This window comes from Nomascus leucogenys, chromosome 24 (genome assembly GCF_006542625.1).
Source record: "Nomascus leucogenys isolate Asia chromosome 24, Asia_NLE_v1, whole genome shotgun sequence".
In the NCBI taxonomy this organism is placed as follows: Eukaryota; Metazoa; Chordata; class Mammalia; order Primates; family Hylobatidae; genus Nomascus; species Nomascus leucogenys.
In genome coordinates, this window is record NC_044404.1 from 15,526,942 (window position 1) to 15,547,547 (window position 20,606).

At 46.6% G+C, this 20,606-nt stretch overlaps 1 protein-coding gene across 1 annotated transcript in view; it reads left to right on the forward strand.

Annotated features, from left to right (window-relative positions):
* Positions 1-20,606, forward strand: part of FHAD1 (forkhead associated phosphopeptide binding domain 1) — a 144,970-nt gene that overhangs the window by 26,499 nt on the left and 97,865 nt on the right. Inside the window, exons 3-4 of the mRNA XM_030805368.1 lie at positions 10,727-10,994; positions 18,044-18,153. Coding sequence (XP_030661228.1) covers positions 10,727-10,994; positions 18,044-18,153 — 378 coding nt within the window. The remainder of the gene's footprint in view (positions 1-10,726; positions 10,995-18,043; positions 18,154-20,606) is intronic.

Consider the following 20,606-nt stretch of genomic DNA (forward strand, 5'->3'; position numbering starts at 1 on the left):
CAAAACAAAAAAAAGGAATCTGTCTCTTTCATCTTTGTGAGCTTCATAGTCTCAAGCAGATTCTTGCCCCACCTGTGTAATGAGGTGGCCACTGGCAACCCCAGCACCTTCCAAACTCAGCAGCTCTAGGAAAAGAGCAAGCCTCCTCATTGGCTTGGCTTGGATCACATGACTGTCCCCAAACCAATCACTGAAGCCAGAGACATGGACTGCTCTGACTGGCCAGGCCTGGGACATACTCCCTACCCTGGAGTGGAGCGGATGAGCCCCACTACGATTAATGGACTCAGAATTGTGGGAGGGAGGGGTGTCTGCCCCACACCCATGCAGGAGATGGATGCAATGTACGGAGGAAAAAAAAAAAAATCCCATGGCAAGAAAGCATTCCTCCTGCCTAAGCTGAGCCTCCGCAATGAGATTCCGGGCTAGGAGCTTGGGGAAAGAAAATGATGAATAATCCATTCTGTATCAGGAAAGTTGCAGGCCGGTCTCCAAGGAAGTAGGGTGGCTTGTTTTTCTCCTCTGTGTATGTTGAGAAGGACACAGAGTTGGGGGTTTAGTCATCCATCCCAGGGAAGGTGGCAGTTCCCATCTTCATGGGACCGTTAAATACTCCCCGTTCTTGAGAAGGATGTGACTTTGCCTGTCACCAGGCCGAGTAACTGCGGATTGAACAAAGAACCAGAGAGCACGGCACACTTCACAAGAAACGTCTCGATAGCCAAGCTTTGTCATCTCCCAGCCCGATCGCATAGTATTTTTCCTCTACACTGTGCTGTTACAGCTCCTGGGGGGGACCTGCTGATGTGATGAAAAATCCTGAGACCAGGTTTTTTTTATGTCAAAGGACATTTTCCAAAGCCCGTGAAGTGGAGGGCACGGGGCAGCAGGCAGCCTCAGGCACAATGTCCTCGGCAAAAACACAGAAGGACTCCTGAAGTTTGCTTCGTCCTCAGATGTCTACAGAGTGTGCAGACAGCATAGAGGACTGCAGGGAGAAGTGCAGGCGGAAGCCTTAGCATCCTGGTGAAACAGAACACAGACGACCCGGCCCAAAACCCCAGGCATCAACCGTGGCTGTTTCCTGCAGATCACACTCTTCCCAAACCGCAGCCACATCGCAGCTTTTCCTAAGTTAGTTGATCTTGCATTGGTTCATTCAGTCGCTCAATCTGGCAAGACTGAGCTCCAGCAGGCCGAGTCTAGGGTAGAAAAGGCAGTTTGCAAACATCTAAGTGTTTTCTCCTTAGATTCTCTTTCCCATTTTATGGACTGACCAGGAAATGAATTAGAACTTAAAGGAAAAGGAAAACTTTAAGCTAGAAGGTTTACAAAGATGGAAAGTATGATGGGCCAGAATGCACTTAGGTGTCCCCTAACCCATCTGGCCAAAATCCAGATGAATGGCCTTTTTGAATAGCTCAAAGGGACCTACTTCTTTAAGCTCTAAAACGTGGAAGTAGTATGTAACTTGGCTGTTCTGTGTTCTAACATGCATAATCCCGATTTCTGGAATGGAAAATCCTAGACATAATTGATCCTTTTCTTGGAGACTTAGAATTATTGCCCCATTTTGAATCCTGGCACCCGCCAGGGGCTGTTGAGATGGAGAAGCCTGTCTTCCTGGGCCCCACATAGCACCCTCTGCTGCCTTGGGGCTCTTCTGTCTACGTTTTAGGGTCTGGCAGTCAGTTCCTGCTCTCTGCTGGGATCAGTGTGCCTCCTTTCCCCCTTCTTTCTTGCCCCTTCCCGTCCTTGTAATTGTGTAGTTATTAGTGTAAAATTGAGTAAGATCAGAGGAAGTAGAGGCTGAAAGTAGACCCAGAGGACCACCTGTATGAATAAGCGACATTAATGGTTCCGTGTGGATTTTGTATTATTTTTTTCTGGTAACTCAAAGGTCCCTTAAAAGAGTTTTGTTTTTGTTTTTTAATTAAATAACCTGGCCAGGCATGGTGGCTCACACCTGTAATTCCAGCACTGTGGGAGGTCAAGGTGGGTGGATCACTTGGGGCCAGGAATTTGACACCAGTCTGACCAACATGGCAAAACCCCGTCTCTACTAAAAATACAAAAAATTAGCCAGGTGTGGTGGCGCATGCCTGTAATCCTAGCTCCTCGGGAAGCTGAGTCATAAAAATCGCTTGAACCCAGGAGACGGAGGTTGCAGTGAGCTAAAATCACGCTACTGTACTCCAGCCTGGGTGACAGAGTGAGACACTGTCTCAAAAAAAAAAAATTAAATAACCTTTTTATTTTGGAATAATGTTAGATTCACAGAAGAGCTGTGATGATTGTACAGAGAGTTCCTGTCCACTGCCTCCCAGTTTACCCCATGGTTAACATCTGACATGACCATAATACAGTTTTCAAAATCAAAAAAAGAAAAATCAACATCGGTACATTATTATTAATATCAGCTAAACTTCAGGATCCATGATGCATTGGGGCACCATATTCATTTGATTATCATATCTCCTGGTCTGTGAAAATTTCTCAGTCTTTCCTTGATTTCCGTGGCCTTGACCATCCTGAGAATACTGGCCAGATATCCCAGAGAATGTCCCCTGGACTGGATTCACCTGATGTTTTCCTCTGGTTAGAGTGGGGTCACAGCTTTCGGAAAGCATGCCACAAAGGCAAAGTGTCTCTATCGTCTTATCATTTCAGGGGCACTGATAGCCACCTGGCATCCCTGTGATGTTCACTTCATCAAGTGGTTGAGGGGATATTGGACAGGTTTCTCCACAGTAAAGTTACTGCTTCCTTGTGCATAAATCTGTTCTTTGGTAGCAAATCACTAAGCGTAGCCCACCCTCAAAAGAGAGGGGAGGCCAGGTGCAGTGGCTCATGCCTGTAATCCCAGCACTTTGGGATGCCAAGGTGGGTGGATCACGAGGTCAAAAGATGGAGACCATCCCGGCCAACATGGTGAAACCCTGTCTCTACTAAAAATACAGAAATTAGCCAGGCATGGTGGCACGTGCCCATAGTCCCAGCTACTCAGGAGGCTGAGGCAGGAGAATCACTTGAACCCGTGAAGCAGAGGTTGCAATGAGCCAAGATCACGTCACTGCACTCCAGCCTGGTTACAGAGCAAGACTCCATCTCAAAAAAAAAAAAAAAAAAAAGGAGAGGGGAGGAAGGGGGCATTGATTAAGACTCAGCTCCACCTCCTGGCTGGGGATTGCCTATGTGTGTTACACTCTTCTGTCAGGAAGTGTCTCTTCTCCGCCATTGAATTATTTACTCATTCATGTATTTATATCAGTATGGACTCCTGTGTCTTTATTTGATTCTCTGTACTATAATCCACCTGATGTTATTTTGTAGCTCATATTGTTCTAGCCTTGGCCACTGGAGCTCTTTTGGGTTGGTGCCCATCCCTCTAACAGGGCCCGCACCTTCTGTTTTTGAGCACTTACTCACTTTCTGCTGTTACAAGATGCCCCGGGCTCATAATGTATTCTCCCTGCCCCAGCCCCAGAATCAGCTGAAGGGTTTTTTTAACTTTGGTTCTGTTTGCCAATTGTTCAATTCAGTTCGGTCAGCCAGCACCTAGAGTGTGTGCCAGGCCCTTCACTGGGCACTGGGTCCAGCCAGTGCTATGCTGATGGGTGTCTGAAAAAGTAAAGCATGCAGGTATAGTATAAAGCTTACTGACACAAAGAATGTGTAGCATATTCTTTACAAATAATAACAAAATATGCAAGACTCTTTATTGCAAATTTATCATAAATTCCATAGAGCCATTGATTCTCACAGAGGATTTTTATTGATTTTTGCCAAACTCTTGTATCCCTAGCCAACTTATGGTAGCAACTGATGAATAAGTTTCCAACCAGATTACTGGTGGATATATTTGTTTACCTTTGTAAGACAAAAGTGAAATGAGAAAGATTTGTGTTGGAACCTCACATGTTCATCAGTGACATGAGCACCTTCTTTGCTATCATAGTTTCTGAATACCAGAAGAAACTATTGGATACTAGTTTTTGAATATCAGAAGAAAATTTCCTCCATATCTTTTGTGCTACTCATAAGGTGATGGCTACAGACACAAAACACTTTTAAATCTCATCTGTATTACTAATATTTTATCCAACACCTTCCTAAGAATAGACAAGCAACAAAACGAAAAATCAATCCCTGATTTGTAGCATTGCCTGATTTCCGTGGTGTAAATACTCCCATTAATGCAGAACAGGCAAGCCCCAAAATTGGGGCTTAGCCAGGGAGGGTTCTTGGCTTTGCCCAGGAAAGAATTCAAGGGCAAACAAGCGGTGTGAGACAGCACCTTTTATGGAAGCAGCAGTGCACAGTGGCAGGAGCGGGGCTGCTACTTGCTCAGCAGGGCTACCCCATGGGCAGTGCACCCAGAGTAGCAGCTCAAAGACAATTCTGCAGTCATATTCATATCCACATTTAATTACACAGAAACGAAGGGGTGGTTTATGCAGAAATTTCCAGGAAAAGGTTATTACCTTTCAGGTAGTTGGGTCATTGCCATGGAAAGGGGTGGTATCTTTTGGGTGTTGCCATGACAGTGCAAAACTGACATGGCACACTGGTGGGCGTGTCTTATGGAAAGCTGCTTCCACTGCAGCCCTGTTTTAGCTAGTCCTCAATTTGGTCTGGTGTCTGAGCCAAACCTCCAGAACTGAGTCCCACGTCCTACCTCACCATCCTGGCCAATTTCAAGCTTCACTAACACAGAGCCACAGAGAGCTATGTAGCAGCACATCACTCTACAGCACTGCCAACACACAGACGCAGTAGGAAGAATAACCGTAAGAGCACAGATTATCATGAAGTATAGTAAAATAATTAGGAGGCTAAGTTTTAAGTATTTATTACTGTTGTTTCTGGTATAATTTAATTGTAAGTATATATAATTTATTTTTAATGGCTGTGTTTATCAGCCAGCTCACAGAATTCTGCACATTTACTCACTGGCTCTCATGAGCCAGCACCAACAGGCCCCAGCTCTCCTCTGGCACAGCAGTGAGCCAGCTACAGCCCTGCCTGGGGGGAGACTGCGGTTCTCTGAGTGGCATCCAGGGTGCTGCACATACCCTGTGACTCAAACTTGCATGAGGGAGCCTATAGCATTCCTGGAAAATCCTGTCCACACACAGCCCATGCACCATCTTGGGGATTTTCACACCATCTATTTCTCATTTTCATTTTTTAACTCAGAAAATCTATTCTTCGTTAGCCAATCATCTAAGATCCTTTTGCAAGTATGGAAAGCAAGTGTAAATCATGACTTCAAATGACCTGGAAGCTCCAGGGGCACAGAGTTTGGAGTCGAACAGCATCACCACTTCCAGGCTTCAGGACCTTGGGCAAGTCTCGAACCTCAGTGAGCCTCTGCTCCTAAATGCACAAAATGTGGGTAAAAATGCTTCCCCTACCCCAGAGTTATTCTTGTGATTAGATGAGGCCACATATACGAAGGGCACAGCACAGCCTAGCACCTAGAGCCTTCTCTCCTTGGTGGTTCAAAGCCAAGTGATAAGAATTAGAGGCCGGGCGCGGCAGCTCACGCCAGTAATCCCAGCACTTTGGGAGGCCGAGGCAGGCAGATCATGAGGTCAGGAGATCGAGACCTTCCTGGCTAATATGGTGAAACCCTGTCTCTACTAAAAATACAAAAATTAGCCTGGCATGGTGGTGGGCGCCTGTAGTCCCAGCTACTCGGGAGGCTGAGGCAGGAGAATGGCATGAACCCGGGAGGCAGAGCTTGCAGTGAGCTGAGATTGCGCCACTGCACTCCAGCCTGGGCAACAGAGCGAGACCCCATCTCAAAAAAAAAAAAAAAATTGCAGACAGCAGAAAACATGACAGATGCTCCAAGGGCAAGGTCCACTTCCCCACCTTGTCCACAGCCTCCAGGGCTTCCTGGAAGAATGCATGGGTCCTGTGGGACTCTGGGCAAACTCCCTTGGCATTTTGGGGTGTCCTTCTCACCCTGAAGCCTTGACAGGGTCAGAAGCAGATGTTAGTGTAATAACACAAGAAACAAGGAGATCATCCGGAAACAATGGATTTGGAGTTCTCGAGTACGTTACTGGTTGGGTGTTTGTTCAAGCTGATAGAAATTCAGCCATGGGTGTGGTCCAGGTCGTTGGCAACCTGCTATTTTAGACAGTGTGGGAGAGATCAGGAAGAGCACACGCGGCCTCAGAAATAAACAAAGAAAAAACCACCACGCCACATACCATATGGTCAGAGGGAAAGAAAGAGGAGGAAAGAAAGAAAGAAAGAGAATGAAAGAAAGAAGGCACTAGCAAGTATTTTTTAACTATTTCTAAACCAGACTTGTTGATAATTGACCTTGATTCCAAACTCTATGTACATTCTAATGCGAGCTCAGCCAGAAGCCAGTTTTTCAGGAGTCTTTTTTTTATGTTTGTTTATCATCCTCACTGTTTCCTTGTAGTTACCAGCAGCAATTTCTGAGAAAACCTTGACCTTGCTTATGATAGAGTAGGCCTGTTAAGTAGAGAAGACCGACATTAACCTTCCAACTAAAGCCACCTTAAATCAACATGCTTTCAAAAAACAAACAAACAATGCCGGCCGCTGTGGCTCACGCCTGTAATCTCAGCACTTTGGGAGGCCGAGGCGGGTGGATCATCTGAGGTCAGGAGTTGAAGACCAGCCTGGCCAACATGGTGAAACCCTGTCTCTACTAAAAATACAAAAAATTAGCTGGGCATGGTGGCGCCTGCCTATAATGCCAGCTACTTGGGAGGCTGAGGCAGGAGAATCCCTGGAACCCAGGAGGCAGAGGTTGCAGTGAGCCAAGAGCACACCACTGCACTCCAGCCTGGGTGACAAGAGCGAAATTCCATCTCAATAAATAAATAAATAAATAAAACTTTTTTTTTTAACTGGAAGAGCTGATTGCAGTCTTTGCTGCATTTACAGGTCATGCACCGGCCCCTTTAGAGACCCTCTCATTAGCACTGTGGGGGCTGCAAGTGACAAAACCAGCTCAAACTAGCCTCACAGTACTGAGCAGTTAGTGCAGGGTGCAACGCGAGCCAGGGCTCAAAACCAGCTTCTCTGTTTGTTCATTATGCACAATAGCCAAGAGATGGACACAGCCCAAGTGTCCATGGACAGACGAATGGATAAATAAACTGTGATTTGTCCATGCAATGGAATATTATTCAGCCATGAAAAGGAAGGACATTCTGACACATGCTACAACATGGATGAATCCCAAGGACATTGTGCTAAGTGAAATAAACCCATCACAAAAGGACAGATGTTGTATGAATCCACTTATATGAGGGACAAAGAGTATTTAAATTCATAGAAATAGAAGGGGAATGGTGGTTACCAGGGGCTCTTAGGAGAGGAGAAGGGAGAGTTATTTAATGAGAATATATTTTCACTTTTGCAAGATGAAAAAGTTCTGGAGATCTGTTTCACAGCAGTTAGACTTTACTTAAAAATACTGAACTGTACACCTAAAATGGTTAAGATGGAGGATTTTGTTATGTATTTTTTTACAATTAAGCAAAAACAGACTGGGTGTTGGGGCTCATGTCTGTAATCCCAGCACTTTGGGAGGCTGAGGCAGGAGGATCACTTCAGCCCAGGAGTTTGTGACTAGCCTGCACAACATGGCTAAACCCCGTCTTAACAAAAAATACAAAAATTAGCTGGGCCTTGTGGCCTGTGTCTATAGTCCAAGCTACTTGGGAGGCTGAGGCAGGAGGATCACCTGAGCCCACAAGGTTAGGCTGTAGTGAGCTGTGATTGCACCACTGCACTCCAGCCTGGATGACAGAGTGACCCTGTTTCAAAAAAAATGGAGAAAAGAAAACCACCTTCCCTCTCTCCACGTCTGGGCTGCACCCCTTGGTGCTGGCTACATTTTCAACTCCCCAGGTCTCTGTGGCTAGAGAGTCTGGTGTCCAGCCTAGTCTCCTTGGCTCTGATTGGATCACATGCCCCACCCCTGGCCAATCACTGTGGCCAGTGAATGTGATTTGTTGCTTAGTCCCACCTACAACAATGGGCCGAGAGAGGGAGGGAGATTTACCCATAGTCTCCAAAAGATGCTGAGTGGGTTCTGGCCTGGCCACTGCAGAAATGTTGCCCTTGAGGCAGGAGACATGCTCACTCCCATTAGAACCTGTGCAGTTAGTTGGCATGAGGCACCCTTACCTTAGAGCCCCGCCCACTGAATGTCCTAGCATGAAAGTGGATTCCTCCACCACAACCAATAATCTCTACATTTGTGTTCCAGAAGGCTGGAGTAAAACGCATTGGAGTTTGCCCGATCTCACCTTCAGCCCATTCATTCAATGAGTACTTATTAAACCCATAGGAAAAGGTCATGGGAATGAGTGAGGCAAGACAGCCCTGAGGATGGGGAGGGACATGATGGATGGAGAAGTCAGTCCAGGGCAGGGGCACAGTGGCTCAGCTTCTGAAATCAAAGAACAGAAAAGAGGGTAGGTGGAGAGGCTGAGATGTTGGCAGTGGAGAGAAATGGGAAACTACACATAAGGTAACAGAGTTCTGGAACTCTGCCCAGACCCACTCCTGAAAACAGATTTCAAGTGGGCCAGTGTCGTTATGAATGCCTGGCCAGGTGTCCCCAGATGTATTAGTCCGTTCTCACACTGCTATAAGGACATACCAGAGACTGTGTAATTTAAAAATGAAGAGGTTTAATTGACTCACAGTTCCCCAGGGCTGAGGAGGCCACAGGAAACTTACAACCATGGCAGAAGGGGAAGCAAACGTGTCCTTCCTCACATGGCGGCAGCAAGGAGAAGTGCAGAGCAAGGGGGTGGGGAAAGCCCATTGTAAAACCATCAGATCTCACAAGAAGTCACTCGTTATCACGACAGCAGCATGGAGGTAACTGCCCCCATGATTCCATTACCTCCCACCAGGTCCCTCCCAGTCCCTCCTAAGGGGATTGTGGGAACTACAGTTCAAGATGAGATTTGGGTGGGGCACAGCCAAACCGTATATCACCAGGCGATCGGAGTTTGGTGCCAGATTTCCTAGAACAGTCCTCGCTGACTCCAAGAAAGCCTTGGGGGGAATGCATAGGATCCCTGAGCAGCTGTAGACAGACTGCAGCTTGGAGATTAGGATCCTGAGTGAGTGGAGAGACCTCCTCTTCAATAAAACCCAGCTGAAGTTCTAGGAGGTGCTGTCTGCTGGAGCTCTGATTTGGGAAGCATTCTGTCCTTTTCCTCATTGTGTGTGTCTGAGCTCATCTTGTCTCTGGGCTACAGAAGGAGAACCATGAGCCCTGGGAAAATAGGGATGAGTTCTTGCCTAGGAAGCAAACCTTTGAATTTAGCTCTACCTGGAAAGCGTTGTTTGTGCCAAGAGGATTGGGAGACAGAGGAGGGGAGAGAGAGAGAAAGAAAGAGAGGAGGGATAGGCCATCAGATCTTGATCCCAGTTCCCTGTCCACCACTGCCTGTGTTGGGTAAATCCCTTAACCTCTCCAAGCCTCACTTCTAACATAGGAATAAGGAGAACCCTCACACAAAGGGTCATGATGAGGAATCAATAAGCTCAGTGCAATAAGCGATAGTGCTCATCAATGCCACCTTCAACCACTAGGCACCAGGGAGAAACCACCACTAAAGCATTAATCCATGGCAAAAGCCAGGTGTCAGCACCACTCCACGTTTGCTCATCCATGGTTAGATGGATTTTGACATGCTCTCCACAGAAAGTAGCTGTAGCATCTTCCCCGGGGCCTCTGCCACAATCTGGTGTGCTGGTGTGGAAAAGCAAAGGCTAATCAGACAGTCAGCGTCCCTGCAATCCCAGAGCTCTGAATTTTGAGGGATAGAGGGACCCACAGTGTGGACAGAAAGAGAAAAGGCTGTGGAGTCCCAGGGAGCTGGACTGGAATCTCAGTGGTTGGCTTGTCTGTTATTTTGACCAACATTTGAGGACCTACTAGGTATGTGCCAAGCATTTATTCTAGGGGCTGAGGATACAGTGGTAAGAAAGGTAGATGAAAAGTCCCTAATCCCTTAGAGGGGACATTCTCCTGGCTCAGCAGATCGATACCACATCTGTGGTGTTCAGAGTCCCTTGTTCTTGCCCGGCCTGTGTCCTCCGAGTGTTGATATCGCAAACTGTTGAGTGTATTAAATGAGTTAATGAAGGTGACTCTTTCGGCAGGACGCCTGGGTAAAGCACGCATTCACTCAATGGTGGTGTGATCGTGTGCCGTGTGGTCCAGGCAGGGACCCCCATCCCAAACTTGAGGAGAGTCCAAGAAGGCTTCCTGGGGGAAGTGACTCATTGTTTTTTTGTTTGTTTATTTTTTAGACAGAGTCTCATTCCGTCGCCCAGGATGAAGTGCAGTGGTGCTATCACAGCTCACTGCAGCCTCTACTTCCTGGGCTCAGGTGATCCTCACCTCAGCCTCTCAAGTAGCTGGGACTACAGGCATAGGCCATAAGGCCCAGCTAATTTTTGAATTTTTGGTAAGGCAGGGTTTTGCCATGTTGCCCAGGCTGGTTTTGAACTCCTGAACTCAAGCTAGCTAGACTCCCACTTTGGCCTCCCAAAGTGTTGGGATTAGAGTTGTGCGCCACCATGCCTGACCGGAAGTGACTCATAAACCAAGACCTTGGGCAGCAATGCTATGGCTGGGACAAAGAAATGGAGACCATCCCAGCTGGTCATAACCTCCCCTGACCCTTGTCTGCCCCTGCAGGTCTCCTTCCCATGGATGAGGGGCCCAGCACCATGGCCAGGGCCACAGCCACCTCGTGGCACACAGCAGCCAAACCAGGCCCTCCCACCGCCACATATCCCCTTCCACCAAGGCGTCCAGCCAGCACCGATGCAGAGGAGCTGGTCCCAGGCCTTCCCCAGACCCACTGTGGTCCTGCCGGCCTCCCACAGGCGGCCTGTGAGCGCCAGCAAGGAGATGTTCTCGTTCGTGGTGGACGATGCCCGCAAGCCCCCCGTCATCAAGCAAGGTATGCGTCAGGGCTGCCATCGGTGGCTTGGGGGTGGTTCACGGCCATGTGGATGGGTCTTGGCTTTGGTTTACTTTCTGATTCTAAAAGTAGAACATGTTCAATTGTAAAAAATAAAAATAAATTCAGGTTAAGCAGAAAGTAAGAAAACAGTTAAAAATCAGCTGTAATCCTTATCCCCAGGGTCTCCCTGTTGACTCTGTGCTGCGTATCCCTCCAGCCTCTGTGCTGTGTCCATATACACACACCAGGGCACCTGCAGTGGGTGTTGCCTCTGTGCTGTGTCCGTATACACACACCAGGGCACCTGCAGTGGGTGTTGCCTCTGTGTGTGTGTACATATGAGTGTGTCACGGGATCATGTCAACACACTTTGACTCAGTTGTGCAAAAATATTAGTAATTGCAATCCCCTTTGCCCCCAACAGCCCTAGGAGTTTTTAAAATATTTTACCACCATTTTACAGGTCAGAGGAGACTGACACTTATCAAGGAAAATGACTTCTCCTGAGGAAGTGTATTCAGTCCCATCTAATCTAACGTTTTTCGGTCCCATTTAAGGCTGGTGAGCTCGGTGACAGCCCACTCACAGCCTGGTCACTCTGGGACACACACAACCGTCAGGGTGTCCTTCCTTCCCCACTACCCCTTGAAAGCCTCATGGCACTTGGGGAGGAAACTTCCCATCTGTCACTGTCCTCTTGGCCTCAGCAGCCTCACCAGCAGAAGAGCTGGTCAGTTTAGTCCCCAGGCATGGTTCCCAGAGTTCCTCCCTAGCCTCTGGCATCAAGGTCCCATTCTCTGTCCTCTTTGTCCCAGCCCCAGGCCCTTCTGAGTCCCCAGGTATCTCCCAGAGGCTTCCATATCTTTTTCCAGTCTTGCTCAAGACCATTCACATAGTCACCTTCTTCAGTCACTAAAATAATTATTATTGTGACATATGCAAGCTGAAGAGTAAAGGCAATGTGTCTCCACGGTTTACATCATCACCATCACATACCTACCACCCACATTGAGAAGTGACTCAGCCATTTTCCCCCAACATTTTAATATGAACATTTTTTGTTGTTGTTGTTGGACGGAGTCTCCCTCTGTCGCCCAGGCTGGAGTGCAGTGGCAGGATTTCGGCAGTGGCACCATCTCAGTGCACTGCAAGCTCTGCCTTCCGGGTTCACACCATTCTCCTGCCTCAGCCTCCCGAGTAGCTGGAACTACAGGCACCCGCCACTACACCCGGCTAATTTTTTGTTTTTGTGTTTTTAGTAGAGACGGGGTTTCACCATGTTAGCCAGGATGGTCTCGATCTCCCGACCTTGTGATCTGCCCACCTCGGCCTCCCAAAGTGCTGGGATTACAGACGTGAGCCACCGCGCCTGGCCTTAATATGAACATTTTTTAAACATACAGCAAAGTAAAAATAATTTTACAATGACCCCCTCCCCACCTAAATCTACCATTAACATTTCACTATACTCTTTTTTTTTTTTTTTTTTTGAGACAGAGTCTCACTCTGTTGCCCAGGCTGGAGTTCACCTTCTGGGTTCAAGCGATTCTCCTGCCTCAGCCTCCCAAGTAGCTGGGATTACAGGCACACACCACCATGCCCAGCTAATTTTTGTATTTTTAGTAGAGACGAGGTTTTGCCATGTTGGCCAGGCTGGTCTCAAACTCCTGACCTCAAGTGATCCGCCCACCTTGGCCTCCCAAAGTGCTGGGATTACAGGCGTGAGCCACCACACCTGGCCCATTTTGCTATACTCTTATTGAATATCTATCAATCATTTTGTGAATTCATTAATTCATCTTAATTTTGGATACATTTTAAAATAAGTTTCCTACAGCTGTGGACTTCCCCCTAAACATTATACCATTAACTGGAGTTAATGGAGCACGTATACCATTAACTGGAGTTCAACAGTTTTTGTCTTTTTGTGTAAAATTAACATACAGTGTGTATTAGTTACCAATTTATAACCAATTACTCTAACATATAGCACCTGAAACAAACCAAAACCCTATGCATTATCTTACACAGTTTCTGGGGGTCAGGCATTTGGGAGTAGTTTAGCAGGATGGCTATGGTTCAGGGACTCTCAGGAGGTTGCATTAAGCTTTTGACGAGAGCTGCAGTCCTCTGAAGGCCTGCCTGGGGCTGGAGGACACATCTCCTGGGTAGTTCACTCACATCCGTGTGTGAAGAGGCCTCAGTTCCTCACTAGTGACAGCAGGAAGCCTCAGTTCTTCACCACTACTACCTCTCCTAGGCTGCTTGAGTCTCCTCATGAAATGGCTGCCAGCTTCCTCCAAAAGAGTGGTCCTAGAGAGAAAAGCAGCAGCCACATGTCTCTTAAGATCCAGCCTCAGGAGTCAAACTCCATCATTTCTCCAGTAGCCTTGGTTACATAGATAAGCTCTGTTACGGCTGAATTGTGTTCTCTCAAAATTTATATGTTGAAGTCCTAATCCCCAGTACCACAGAACCTAACTGTATTGAGAGAGTGCCTTTCTTTCTTCCTTCCTTCTTTTCTTTTTTTCTTTCTTTTTGAAACTGAGTCTCACTCTGTCACCCAGGTTGGAGTGCAGTGGCATGATCTTGACTCACTAAAACCTCTGCCTCCCAGGTTCAAGTGATTCTCCTGCCTCAGCCTCCCGAGTAGCTGGGATTACAGGCACCCACTACCAGGCCTGGCTAATTTTTGTGGGTTTTTTTTTTTTTTTTTTTTTTGAGATGGTCTCGCTCTGTCGCCCAGGCTGGAGTGCAGTGGCGCAATCTTGGCTTATAGCAAGCTCCGCCTCCCAGGTTCATGCCGTTCTCCTGCCTCAGCCTCCCGAGTACCTGGGACTACAGGCGCCTGCCACCACGCCCGGCTAATTTTTTGTATTTTTAGTACAGATGAGTTTTCACCATGTTAGCCAGGCTGGTCTCAAACTCCTGACCTCAGGTGATCCACCTGCCTTTAAAGAGGTAATTAAGTTAAAATGAGGTAGTTAGGGTGGGCCCTAATCCAATCTGACTGTTGTCCTTGTGAGAGGAGGCGATTAGGACACAAGTGACACCAGAGGAAAGACCATGTGAGGACATAATGAGAAGGTGGCCGTCTGCAAACCAAGGAGAGAGGCCTCAGGAGAAGCCACCCAGCCAACACCTTGATCTTGCAACCTCTAAAACTTGAAAAAATAAATTGGTGCAGTGGCTCACCCCTGTAATCCCAGCAGTTTGGGAGGCTGAGGCAGGAGGATCCCTTGAAGATAGGAGTTCAAGACCAGCTGGGGAAACATAGCAAGACCCCATCTCTATTTTTAAAAGAAAAAATTAAAAATTTAATAAAGGAAAATTAATTTCTGTTATTGAGCCCCCTAGTCTGTGGTATTTTGTTATGGCAACCTGAGCATATTAATACAAGCTTCATCCAGCATTGGAGGTGACTATATAGGGGCATGAATACAGGGACAAGAATCACCAGGGTCATCTTGGAGACTGGCTGCCACTCAATGAAATGCACAGATCTTGTGTGAACACTCACTACGTATTGACAATTGTATACACCTTTGTAACCCAAACCCCTGTCAAGAACATCACCATCACCCCAGGAAGCTCCCTCAGGTCCCTTCCAAGTCAGTTCCCAACCCCTTCCTCTAGAGGTAACTACTCTTCCAAATTCTTTTTCCACCACGGATTAGAGATTCCTGTTCTAGATTCTCAAATACATGGAATCATGTCGTGTATGTTTTTCATGTGAGGCTTTTTTCACTCTGCATATTTCTGAGATTCATCCATTTTGCTGTATGTCTTACAAGTTGTTCCTTGTGGCCAGGCACGGTGGCTCACACCTGTAATCCCAGCACTTTGGGAGGCCAAGGAGGGCGAATCACAAGGTCAGGAGCCTGAGATCAGCCTGATCAACATGGTGAAACCCCATCTCTATTAAAAATACAAAAATTAGCTGGGTGTGGTGGTGTGCACCTGTAATCCCAGCTATTCAGGAGGCTGAGGCAGGAGAATTGCTTGAACCCGGGAGGCAGAGGTTGCAGTGAGCCGAGAGTGTGCCACTGTACTCCAGCCTGGGCAACAGAGCGAGACTCTACCTCAAAAAACAAACAAACAAACAAAGTTGTTTCTTGTTATCATTGAGTCACATTCCATGAATGTATCACAGATTTCTCTTTATCCATTCATCCATTGGTAGACACAGGTGCTGTTTCTTTCTTTTTTCACTCAGTCTTTGATGAGTAGATTTCTCCACCTGTTTCTCCAGTGCCATGTTAAACTTGGGAAGTGAGTGAGCCATGAATGGTCCGAAGGCTTTGAGGCCCTCAGATCTGCCTGGGCTTCTCCACTGCAGCCTCCCACCGGGGTGTCATCTGGGTTGGGAAGGCACCATGATGTCTGCTCCCAAACTTCCACCGCATTCCCCTGATGCGGAGAGGGGCTTGCATCTTCCTGTAGTGAGGAGTTCCCCTGTGTCAGACCCGGGCCTCTCTGCTCCAGGCTCAGGAGAACACTGCCGGCTCCAGGCCTCCAGTTTGGCTCTTCATTGAAAGCACCCATTTTTGAGGAATCTGAGGAAGACCTTTCCTCTCTTACCAAAGCTGGACTCTTCAAACAAAAGTGTTTTGCCTTTAGACCATTGCTTTGCTTTCGATTTGAAAAATTCTATTTGGAAACGCAAAGCCAAGGACTTATTTATTCTAGGTTAGGGTTTCTCAATCTTGGCACTGCTGACATTTGGGGCCAGATAATTGTTTGTTGTGGGGCTGTCCCGTGCATTGATTTTGAGACAGAGGCTCACTCTGTAATCCAGGCTGGAGTGCAGTGGTGCAATCTTGGCTCAGTGCAACCTCTACCTCCCGGGTTCGAGCGATTCTCCTGCCTCAGCCTCCCAAGTAGCTAGGATTCAGGCACCTGCCACCACACCTGGCTAATTTGTGTATTTTTAGAAGAGGTAGAGTTTCACCATGTTGGCCAGGCTGGTCTTGAACTCCTGTCCTCAAGTGATCTGCCTGCCTCAGCCTTCCAAAGTGCTGGGATTACAGGTGTGAGCCACCAAGCCTGGTCCGGCCTGTGCATTGTTGAGTGTTTAGCAACATCCCTGGCTTCTACCCACTCGATGCTCTCAGCAGTTCTCCCCCACTCAAGCTGTGATACTCAAAATTGTCCCAAGATGTTACCAAATGTCACCTGAGGGGCAGAATCACCCTGGTCAAGGCCCCCGTCTTGGTGGTGCTCGCCCTTCTCCTCGAACAGGCAGTAAGGCCGCAGCTCTAAGGCCGAATCTTAATGGCAAAGCTCATACAGGTGAGGGAGGAAGAATTAGAATGGAGAATGGAAATGCGTGGGGTGATTCTTAAAGATACCATCCTGATTTATATATACTGTAAGTAATGGAATAATAATGAGATTGTTTGACCCTAACACTGGTATCCTACTTTTTAAAATGTAACACTATATCATGAAGGTCAATACATTTACTGCGTAATGGTTATGAGTACAGGCTCTGGGTCAGACAAACTTGAGTTCAAATCTTGACTCTATCACTCACCAGCTGTGGGACCTTCGGCAAGTACTTGACATCCCTGTGCCTCAGTTCCCTCACTTACAAAATACGATATGAATGCCATGTCACTAGTTGTTTATGCTGTATTTTTATTGTTGTATTGTTATTTTTTATTGGGTTTTTAAGACATATTTTTGGCCAGGCATAGTGGCTCCCATCTGTAATCCCAGCACTTTGGGAGGCTGAGACAGGAGGATCACTTAAGCTTAGAGGTTTGAGACCAGCTTGGATAACACAACAAGATCCTGTCTCTACAAAAAATTAAAAATTAGCCAAGCACAGTAGCATGCACCTGTAGTCACAACTACTTGGGAGCCTGAAGTGGGAAGATCAATTGAGCCCAGGAGGTCAAGGCTGCAGTGACCCATGATCATGCTACTGCACTCTAGCCTGGGTGACAGAGCAAGACCCTGTCTGTCTGTCTGTCTCTCTCTCTCTCTAAATATATATATATATATATATATACATACACATACATATATATTTTCAATCCACAGTTGGTTAACTCCACAAATGTGGAACCCACACATATGGGGGGCCAGCTGTATCTATTTCTTGTTATAAATCCCAATATCACAGAACCAGATATAAATAAGGCTTTGAGGGCCATACAGTCTGTGTTGCAACTACTCAACTCTGTGTTTGTGGCACAAAAGCAGCCATAGATGATACATACATGAGTAACTGTGGCCACATTCCAATAAAACTGTACTTTCAGTTATAGGCTGGATTCAGCCCCAGGGCTGTAGTTTGCCAATCCCTGCTCTGCCTAACGTTTCATTTACTCCTCACAGTAGCCCTTTATGATAGAGACTATTCATGCCCCTAAATGATATGTGTGGAAACTAAGGCTGAAAGAGATTAAATGACCTGCCCGAGAGATTAAACGATCTGCCCAAGATCGTCAGCTCTTCTGTGGCATAGGAGAAAGATCTGGAAAGAGACACATCACATTGGGTAATAGCACAGTTAGCAAAGGAAGAAGGAAGGAGGTGGCCCTTTCTCTTTCTAGTACTTCTGTGATGCTTTCACTGCTTTTCAGTGAACACATACACCACTTTGTAATTTTTTTTTTTTTTTTTTGAGACGGAGTCTCACTCTGTCGCCCAGGCTGGAGTATAGTGGCGCAATCTCGGCTCACTGCAAGCTCCGCCTCCCAGGTTCACACCATTCTCCTGCCTCAGCCTCCCGAGTAGCTGGGACTACAGGCGCCCGCCACCACGCCCGACTAATTTTTTGTATTTTTAGTAGAGACGGGGTTTTACCGTGTTAGCCAGGATGGTCTCAATCTCCTGACCGCATGATCCACCCGCCTTGGCCTCCCAAAGTGCTGGGATTACAGGTGTGAGCCGCTGTGCCCAGCCTGTAATTTTTAAATTACATAAAATGTCAATCTCTGGGGGGAAACAAACAGGAAGGCTAATGTGAACATCTTCTTCAGGCCTCAGGGAAACTCATGATGTCTTTTGTGCTCTCTGCTGATCTCACGCCTTAGTGTGGACCAATGCCATGAAACTGTCGGAAAAATCAGTGGCCGAGGGGATTCCTGGGGCAGCTCCCCCCGTGGAGATTTATGTGGAGGAGGACTTGGCCCAGCAGGACAAGGTAAGGGAGGGGTCTGGGGAAGGGTGGAGCTGCAGCAGCGAGCGCACTGCAGAGGGACTTGCTGATGCCTGTTCTCTGTGGCCCAGGGGTACCCTTATCCTGCTTCCAAGAAACCACCTCTTATTCCCCAAGACATTCAACCAAATGTTTTATTCTAAATTATGACCTCCGCAACCACTGTTTATTAAGCATCTACTGTGAGCTGGACTGTGTCCTGTGTACTTAACATTCATTCACTCATTTAATCTTTGCTGTCTTCAAAATAGGTTTTTTATCACCATCACTTAACAATGAGGAAACTGGAGCTCAGAGAAGTTAAGTAACTTGCCCAAGGTTGCACAGTACAAGGGGCAGAATTGAGATTCACACCCAGGTCTGGTTAACTTCCCTAGTAGGAGGAAGTGAGAGCTGAGGTCAGAGATGACTAAGCAAATGAGAAAGACTTGTTAAAGAACCAGAGAGGTTTAGGGAGTGAGACAGGAAGAGAGGTCAGAACAGATAAATTGAAGCAAACTTGGGAAGGATGGATCCAGGTTGATTTTGCCTCACTTAGCCACAACCTGAAAATTATATTATGATCAACTACTTTTGCACCAACCTAATACTAAAAGCAATGATCCAACAATGACTTGCTTCCCCTAAAGATCAGGGCTGACCTTGCAGCAATTCTCAGAGTCTGTAAGGAGCAGAACCACCTGGAGCGCTTATCACACTTGGGAGTGACAAGTCCAGGAGTCTGCAGCAATGGTGAGGAAGGTGGGAAGTCAGGTTTGGATGCTCTGTCAGTTACCCACTGCTGTAAACAAGCTAGCCCAAAACTTAGTGGCTTAAAACAGCAATTTATTTCCCACAATTCTATGGGTTGCCTTGGAAGGTTCTCCTGCCGGTGTCTTCTGCCTCACTCATGCAACTGCAGTCAATCCGTGGCGTGACAGGGGCTGATGGTCTCAGAAGGCCTCATTCCCATGTCTTGGGACCTTGGTTGGGACACCTGGAATTAGTTTTTTTGCTTGTTTTTGTTTTTTTAGTTTCTTCCCACAGACAGATTTATTTTTTTTAAGTTTTTATAGAGTTTTTATTAGTTTACTTTTTGTAATTTTTCCATAATTTATTGCGATATAGGAGGTATTTGGTTACATGAGTAAACTAGTACAGCCAATATGGAAAACAGCATGGAGATGCCTTAAAGAACTAAAAACAGAACCACCATTTGATCCGGCAATCCCACCACTGGGTATATACCCAGAGGAAAAACAGTCATTATTCGAAAAAGATACTTGCACATGCCTGTTTATAGCAGCACAATTCACAATTGCAAAATCACGGAACCAATCCAAATGCCCATCAATCAATGAGTGGATAAAGAAACTGTGGTATATATATTCAGTGGAATACTATGCAGCCATAAAAAGGAATGAATTAACAGCATTTGCAGTGACCTGGATGAGATTGGAGACTATTATCCTAAGTGAAGTAACTCAGGAATGGAAAACCAAACATCGTATGTTCTCACTGATATGTGGGAGCTAAGCTATGAGGATGCAAAGGCATAAGAGTGATACAGTGGACTTTGGAGATTTAGGGGGAAGAGTGGGAGCAGGGCGAGGGATAAAAGTCTACAAATACGATGCAGTGTATACTGCTCGGGTGATAGGTGTACCAAAATCTCACCACTAAAAATCAGCACTAAAGGACACTTGGAATTGTGAGCCCTCTCTGCACATGGCTTTTCATCCTGGGCTTCTTCATAGCAGTACAGTGGCCTCTGGGTTTCCAGAGGGCCAGGACAGAAGCGGTACAGCCCCTTAAGAACTTGCTTGGAGACCACCCAGTATCATGTCTATCACTTTTTCTTGGTCAAAGCAGATCACAGGGCCAGCCTAGATTTAGGGGCTGGGGAAAATAGACTCCACTGCTTGATGGCAGAAGCTGCACAGTTATTTGTAGCCATTTTTAATCCACCACAGTTGTTAAGCTGGAAATAGGATCAAACCACATTTCTAAATTTTTACTATTTATGAAATATTTATGCCCTGGCTTGTCAGGACTCCTTCAAGTGCAAGTGACAATAAACAAATTGATTTAAGAAAAAATAGGCTGGGTTCAGTGGCTCACGCCTGTAATCCCAGCACTTTGGGAGGCCAAGCAGGAGGATCACTTGAGCCCAGGAGTTCAAGCCCAGCCTGGGCAACATAGTAAGACTCGATTTCTGAAAAAAAAAAAAAAAAAAAAAAAAAAAAAACAAAAAACAAACAACAACAACAAAAAAACGAGCCACACATAGTGGAACTTGCCTATAGTCCCAGCTACTAGGGAGGCTGAAGTGGGAGAATCACTTGAGCCCAGGGGATCAAGGCTGCAGCGAGCTGTGATTGCACCACTGTGCTCCAGCCTGGGTGACAGAGCGAGACCCTGTCTCAAAAAAGAAAGAAAGAAAGAAAGCATTTATTGTC